The sequence below is a fragment of the Camellia sinensis genome, chromosome 5 (assembly GCF_055761805.1).
Source record: "Camellia sinensis isolate YWXY chromosome 5, ASM5576180v1, whole genome shotgun sequence".
Classification (NCBI taxonomy): Eukaryota; Viridiplantae; Streptophyta; class Magnoliopsida; order Ericales; family Theaceae; genus Camellia; species Camellia sinensis.
The window spans coordinates 158,457,746-158,466,129 of record NC_138965.1 but is presented as its reverse complement, the minus strand read 5'-3'; the positions used below and the strand labels follow the sequence as shown (position 1 = coordinate 158,466,129).

Genomic DNA, 8,384 nt, shown 5'->3' with positions numbered 1-8,384 from the left:
CCATGTGTGTACATCACAAATATGTGGTTAAAAGTTCAAGAAAATGGCCCAAGGGTGTTCAACATTGGCTTGGAAGTGAGAAAAACGGGCGTCGGAGGGCGCCGGAGGAATATAACTAGTTACTGAAACAATTGCTGGCCTCCCATCCTTCTACGGCCTTCCTGGTGATGAAACAGAGGTACTTGCCAAAAATGAATGAAAACCGTTGCAAAACGAATGTTCGGGGGCCAGAACGCGCAGTTCGGGGCCCCGAAAACTGCCTGTTAAGCACCGAAAGTAGCATTCGACCACGAAGTGGGTCTCTCAGACCTCAGTGTCCCTCAAAAGGGAGCAAATAAGAAGTATGCCAAAAACCGAAGCAAATGGAGGTGGTTAAGCGGTCCCGAACCGAGGTACACGGCCAACAGCTCCGAAAAACAGGGAACCGAGCGCCGAAATGGGCAAAATGGCCTACAGCCACAAAATGTAGCCCACGGCCACTGAGAGATGGTCTACGGGACCTCTCCCTCCCCTCAGGAAAAGAAACAGAGAAAACCGAGTTTGGTTCGCAAACCGAGGCAAGGCACAAAAGAGTCCGGAAGTCCGGAGGCAAGGCTCGCAGCCGAGACTCTGAAACCTCTGAACGAGCACAATATGCCGTATCACCGAGCGCTCAACTGGTGACATCTGAGTCTCAAGGCCGGTCAAAAATGGGGTGTCTACAGACACCTCACTCAATAGGAGCTATAGAAATTCATTAAGCATTTTTTCATAACTCAACCTCTACAACGTTACAAGATTAATACACTTATATTATAAGAAAGGGTAAAAATTAATTTAGTGCATTTCTTACGGCCATCATATGATCGTTCTTCTCATTGAACCCAGTTACAGGATCTCTAGTGCTTGGGTTGAGTATCCTCATACATGGCTTATTCTATATTCAATGGGCTTCAACCCCATCCCCCTCGATGTATTCCACACTCTATCTCTTGCTAAAGCCTTAGTTAATGGATCTGCAAGATTATCACTAGATTTAATATAATCCACATTTATAATGCCATTATTCATATAAGATCTCACAGTACTATATTTTCTTCTGATAGGTCTGGATTTACCGTTATAATAACGGTTATTAACTCGACCAAATGTTGCGATGCTATCACAATGAATCAATATAGATGGAATCGGTTTTTCCCAACAAGAGATTTCATTTAACAAATCTCTCAACTAATTTGCTTCTTCACTAGCTGTAGCTAAAGCAATAAGCTCAGCCTCCATTGTTGAGTTAGAAACAATAGTTTGTTTTTTCAATTTCCAACTTCTAGCACCACCTCTCTATGTAAATAAGTAACCAATGGTTGATAATGAATCACCTGACAAGGTATTCTAATTAGCATCACTGTAACCTTCAAGCAATGTAAGATACTTTTTATAAAATAAGCCATATTTTATGGTACCAGATAAATATTGTAACGCCCTAAAAATAATTCATCACAATTAAAATACACCAACCAACATCCACTAATGAATATAACAATTCTCCAACCTTTACATCATTAATCTCCAAGGTTTATACAAAGTTCCCCATGCGAATTATACATTCAATGATACGGAAATATATGAATCTATAGCATGTAGAGCATCATGTTCCAAAAATAATAAAATGCCCTCATGGTTTACAATTTTCAAGGCTTAAACCTGGTTACACAAAAATGGTTTCTCGGGCCCATACATGAATAACCCTTGGCTAGCAATTATGTCCACAACAAAAATTAAGTTATCTACTCATCACAAAATATATCCACGCCCTCAATTCGGTGGAATCACCACATCTTCACCTGCACCAATATCCTATAAGGGTGAGCATAAAGCCCAGTACAGTCATAGAAAGTGGCCCAACTTTCATGCTCACATAGGTGAAATCTGTCAAGGATGTTCCTGTCACGACCCAAACCCGGCCCTATGGGTTTAGCACCGTAACCGGCCAGTAATCCGAGATTACCGAAGGCCTGCTGAACAGTAATACAGTAAAACAGAGTACAGGGCCTGGCGGAAGCCAAAACAGTAATTAAACAATGTCCAATGAGCTGCGACAGTCTGTATGCCAAAAAGATTTTTCATGCATTCATACATACACAAACAGTACAGTCTATACAGAATTTACAGTCACACAGTACAGGGACCTAATCCCTTGATAACAGTACGGTAAACATTCAGTCTATACAGAACAGTTAGAGAGTATGAAGACAGGCGGGGGAAAACAAACAAAACACCCCCAAGCCATAGCATGGCAACTCGGAACCTCGCAGTGAGGCACAAAGGCTGGCTTGACAAAACTGGAGTTACCCTGACGCTCCTAGCTCCGATCTGGTGCCTGTACACCTACATATATATATGAGCAGTGAGCTAAAGCCCAGTGAATAACATAAAGCGTAAAGGGGTTTAGAATGAATGTCCTTACAGTAATGAAAACAGTTCAATTCAATCAGTATTTCAGTTGTTTAGTACAGTAAACAGTCATATGTGGTACATTCATTAGCATAACAGTGACAGTAGGTCTTAAAAGACCGAACAGTAATGATGGCCATCAGTCAGTAAACAGTAGTGGTTCCGCGGGGGACCCAACAGAGATCTCTGTAACAGTAACAGTAACAGTAAACAGTAGGTACTGAGGATGCCACAGTACAGTTCAGAAATAAAGGACATATATTCATTCAGTAATACCAGTTCAGTAAACAGTTCAGTTCAGTATTCAAAAGATATCAGTTGAACATATCTTTACACAATTGTTACTCACAGAGTTTGGGCTACAGTATGCTAGAGCGTGCCTCCCCAGTCGCCAACCCTACATAGTTCACAGGTTGAACACACACTAAGCTACACAGTTGGGAAAGATAACAACTTAATCCCTAATGCCTCGGTGTGTTCTACATCTATATCCTCAACAAGATGCCTTAAACTAGGCCTAAGAATGCCTAGAACAGGATGAGGATGCAAAGATGCACATTTAAAAGCATTTTCAGAAAAACAGAGTCCCGCTCGAGCGCACGTTTCTCCGCTCGAGCGGTCATGCAACAAAGGTACACGCTCGAGCGTAAACTTCCCCGCTCGAGCGTACTGTAAAAGTACTGGATGGGTGAAATCTCCGCTCGACGCCCGCTCGAGCTTGAGACAAGACTCCGCTCGAGCGCCCAATCCTCCGCTCGAGCGGACTGTAAAACAGTGCAGAGAGATGCTGGATGCTCGGATTCCACGCTCGAGCGGCACTTCCCCCGCTCGAGCGGAAGTGCGAAATCTGGAAAACCCAGATTGCACCTCCAAGCTCCAAAACCAAGTTCAAAAGCATCAAAACTCGACCTCTTGGGCTAAATTTCCAGAAAACACATGTAAACTCATAGTTAAACATGATTCAAAACTCAATTTGAGAAATCAAAGCCCAAGGGTGTTTTATTCAAACCCAATTTCAAACCATTTTCCAAGGACAATCCTCAAACATGACATGCATGATCTTTAAATCATTTTAAAGCTTCAATTTGATGCTCTAGGGAGCCAATTGATCCAAAAACAAGTTGAAAACATGGACCATTACAAAATTATGAACATGCATGTGAGGAATTATGAACTACAACCTCAATACTTCAATATATGTACATGCATGCAACAATTAAGCTTCAATTCAACAGTAATGAACCAATTCATGACTTAGTTCTACAATGAAGCATGAATCATGCAAGAATAACTCAAAGACACCATTAAGATGATGAATGATCTACCTTAGGTGTAGAATTAGAAGTGAGGGAGCTCAAATAGGCGGATACACTTCAATTTCAAGCAATTCTTCAAGTTGACCAAGCCAAACCTCCAAGAACAATTCTATTCTCTCCCTCTCTCCCTCAAGGTCGGCAAGAACAAGAAGAAGACTGAGGAAAATGTTTTTGATAAAGCATACACAAGGCTTCAAATATGAGTAAACAAAGGCCCCACTAGATGGCAAAAGTGTAATTACGTCAAACTCTTTAATTAGCTTATTTTAATCTAATTTAATCATACCTAATCAGTTTTCAGGTAAATACACCATAAAATCACATTAATTACGAGGGTCATGGAACATCAGTCGGTTTCTAATTCGGCCGCCGATAAGGCCTTCAATTAGCAGTTTAAACATATAAGCATGAACAGATAATCATACAGTCAAACAGATAGAATGCAATTTAACTAACATATACTCAATCAATTCGGTTTCCAATTTCAGTCAGTCAGTTCAGTACTTTAATCAGTTCAATTATCAGTCAGTTATCAGTCATTATCAGTTCCGTTTAGCAGTAATCGGTGATTATCGGTAATCAATCAGTCATTAATCAGTAAACAGCATGAGGGTTGTTACAGTTCCTGTAATTTACACACCTCACTTAACAAGAGTTACAGAATTTCATTAAGAGTATAAAAACTCAACCCTCCAACATTACAGGATAAATGTACTTACATCATAGGGATGGATAACAAAAATATTAAGGAGTGCATTTTTTACAACCACTATATGATTTGTTCTTCCCATTGAACCTAGTTACAGGATCTCTGGTCCCCAAGTTGGGTATCCTCATACATGGTTTATGATTTTATAGGCTTTAAACCCATCCCTCTCGATGTATTCCAGGCCCTATCTCTCACCAAGGCCTTGGTTAACGGATTCGCAAGATTATCACAAGATTTTACATAATTCACAGTTATGATGCCATTACTCAAATAGGATCTCACATTACTGTGTTTCCTTCTAATAGGTCTAGATTTACTATTATAAAAATGGTTGTTCACTCTACCAATAGCAGCAGTGCTATCACAACGAATTAACACATTTCCAAAAAAGAATTTCATGTAACAAATTTCTCCACTAATTTGCTTCCTCATATGCTGAAGCTAACGTTATAAGCTCAACTTCCATTGTAGAATTAGCAATTATAGTCTTTTTTTAAACTTCTAACATATAGCACCACCACCCAAGGTAAAAATAAAACCTAAGGTATAGAGAGAATCACCTGACAAAGTGTTCTAATCGGCATCACTATATCTCTCAAGTACTGCAGGATACTTGTTATAAAACAAATCATAATTTTTGATACCAGATAAATATCTCATAATTCTTCCCACGGCTAGCCAATGATCTCGACTTGGGTTGCTAGTAAACCTGCTAAGTACTCTAACAGCATATGCAATGTCAAGTCTAGTACAGTCAATAGCATATCTCAAACTACCAATCATGCTAGCATATTCTTTTTTATTAGTCACTTCTTTTTCATTTGTTACAACAAATAAATGTATTCTTGCATCAAAAGAAGTAGCAACATGTTTACAGTCTAGAAAGTTATATTTCTTTGAAATTTTCTCAACATAATGCGATTGATCAAGAAAAATGCCACCCTTAGTCTTGGTAATTTTAATTCCCAAAATAAAATTGGCTTCACCAAAATCTTTCATATCAAAGTGGCTATTAAGCATATTTTTAGTCTCATTTATAATATGCAAATTAGAGCCAAAGATAAGTAGATCATCCACATATAGGCTAATAATCACATGTGTATTCTCACAAGTTTTATAATATATGCACTTATCACATTCATTAGTCTTATAGCCATTCTGAAGCATGCATGAATCAAATTTCTCATGCCACTATTTAAGAGCTTGTTTTAAACCATAAAGGGATTTAGTTGGCTTACACACCTTGCTTTCTTAGCCAGACTCCACAAAGCCTTCGGGTTGGTCCATGTAAATCTCTTCATCTAGATCTCCATTTAAAAATGCTGTTTTTATATCTATTTGATGAATTTTTAAATCATGAATTACAGCCACTGCTATCAACAGTCTAATGGATGTAACTCTAGTAACCGGAGAAAAAGTACCAAAGAAATCAAGATCAACTTGTTACTTAAAACCTTTAGCAACAAGTCTCGCTTTATATTTATCTATAGTTTCATCCGGTTTAAGTTTTTTATGAAGGACCCATTTACACCCAATAGTTTTACAACTTTGAGGTATATCCACTAGCTTCCATATTTTATTTGAAAGTAATGAATCTATCTCATCATTTACAGCTTCTCTCCAGAAAATAGCATCAGGTGATGATTAAGCTTCTTGTACCATAAGAGGAATTTCTTCCACATTGTAAAGATAATAGTCAGGGCCAAAAAAAAATTTCAACCCTAGCTCGTTTACTCCTCCTTGGTTGGATTTGAAAATTTTCTTGATCTTGAAAAACTTGAGATGGAGTAGAAGAGTTAGGCACGGATAAAATAGTTTTAGAAATTGTTCGACCCCCACTATTTCTAGATTTGAAAGGAAATTTATTTTTATGAAAAATAGCATCACTTGATTCAAAAATAATATTATTTTCCATATAAAAAAAAATCTATAAGTTGTACTATGCAACGTATACTCAAGAAAAGCACAAGTGGTAGCTTGTTCACCCAATTTAGGTCGCCTAGGATCTGCAAGCCTCACAAAAGCTAAACAACCCCAAACCCTCAAATAATCTAGATTTGGTTTATGCCCCCGCCACAATTCATGAGGTACAATTTTAGTCTTTTTGTGTGGCACTCTATTTATCACATGGCAAGCTGTTAAAATAGCCTCGCTCCGAAGATTTGAGAGAGCACCTGAATCAATAAGCATAGCATTCGTTAAGTCAATTAACGTTTTATTTTTTCTTTCAGCTATACCATTAGATGAAGGTGAATATGGTGACGTAGTCTCATGAATAATTCCCAATGACTAAACAAAAGAGTTGAATTCAAGAGATTCATATTCCCGGCCTCTATCACTTCTAATTCTTTTAATCTTCTACCGAATTGATTTTGCACTTCAAGAAGGAATTCTTTAAATTTCTCAAAAGCATCACTTTTATTTTTTTAATAAATATACGTTTGTGTATTTTGAAAAATCATCAATAAAAGTGATAAAATATCGGTTATCACCACGAGTTAAAATCCTTCAAACTTACACAAATCAGTATGAAATAATTCTAGCAATTTGGTATTTTTTTCAACACTTTTATGAGGCCGCTTGGTAATTTTTGCTTTACTTCAAACTTCACATTTCTCAAAAAATTTTGTCACTTTAGGAATTAATCCTAAACTACTCATGATTCCCACATATTTACTGTTAATATGACACAAGCGAGCATGGCAAAAATTAATAGAAGACAACATGTAAACCGAATTGGTAGATTGTTTATTAATCTTAACATTCAATTTGAGCATCCCATCACAAGCATAACCCTTACTCACAAAAATACCCTTCCTGGTAAGCACATATTGATCAGATTCCATAGTTTGCTTAAAACCAGCCTTATTCAACAAATAACTTGACATCAAATTCTTTCTCATGGATGGTGTATAAAGCACATCTTTTAAAGTAAGCACAAGTCCAAAGGTGAACTTAAGGTCAACCTCACCACTCCCAAGTATCTTGGTTTGACTAGAGTCACCAAGCATAATTGTTTTCTCATCATCAAAGGGAGTATACACGTTAAACCAAGCTTGATCATAACAAACATGTCTATTGGCACCAGAATCTACCCACCAACCGTCCACATAATTAACCATGCAAATGTCTGTAATCATTGCCACAAATGGCTTCTTGATAACATTAGCCTTTGGGGCAGGTGCACGTTTTCGGAATTTGTAAGTTCGAGCAATATGCCCACTTTTGCCACTAACAAAGCATGTAAAGTTTTGTGGAGGTGATGGACCTTGGTTCTTATTTTGATTAATCCATTTATTGTGAGGTTTACCATAATTCTTCATATTCTTTTTATAAGGCTTCAAATAAGTATTTTTTGAATTGTGACCTTTGGGTAAGTTATTATTTGCTGAAACAAAGTTTACCTTTGTAGTAGAATTGTCATTACCCTCTTGTGTTATTAATGCATCTTGGCCTTTAGCCTCCTCTTCGACTCGGATGCGAGTGATCAACGCCTTAAAGGAAGTCTTCTTTTGCTTGTGGCGCATGTACTTTTGGAATTCTCTCCAAGATGGCGGTAGCTTATCAACAAGTCCTGCAACTACCAAGTTGTCACCAATCTTGATGCCTTCAGATCTTACTTCTGCAACTATCATTTGGAAATCTTGTGCTTGCTCCACAACAGATTTTCCATCCACTATTTGGAAGCTAAAAAAGCGGTTAGCTGCATACTTTTTTGCTCCTGCCTCTTCAGTATCATACTTAGTTTGTAAAACTTTCTAAATTTTCTTCGTGGAAGTATAAGTGGTATCATAATAATCATAAAATTGATCAGCAAGGAAATTTAAGAGATAAAAGCGACATTTATACTCATCTGTATTATAGGAAGCCACTTTTGCGTCATGTGCCTTGTAGTCTTCATCAATTATCTCCTCGGTTGGGATTTTGTT

At 37.7% G+C, this 8,384-nt stretch overlaps 1 protein-coding gene across 1 annotated transcript; it reads right to left on the bottom strand.

Annotated features, from left to right (window-relative positions):
• Positions 1-1,791: 1,791 nt before the first annotated feature.
• LOC145791816 (uncharacterized) lies at positions 1,792-8,090 on the bottom strand. The gene is made up of 2 exons (XM_082872258.1): positions 7,188-8,090; positions 1,792-1,833 (listed from the first exon to the last, which is right to left on the bottom strand). Exons 1-2 carry the CDS (start codon positions 8,088-8,090, stop codon positions 1,792-1,794), a joined length of 945 nt encoding a protein of 314 aa, XP_082728384.1.
• Positions 8,091-8,384: the final 294 nt, after the last annotated feature.

Excerpts from the sequence above, each read along its gene's own strand:
- LOC145791816 (XM_082872258.1), bottom strand. The coding sequence starts at position 8,090 with ATGATAGTTGCAGAAGTAAGATCTGAAGGCATCAAGATTGGTGACAAC. Across the intron at positions 1,834-7,187 it reads ATAAACAATCTACCAATTCG|GATATTGGTGCAGGTGAAGA; the intron begins GTTTACATGTTG and ends TCACCCTTATAG.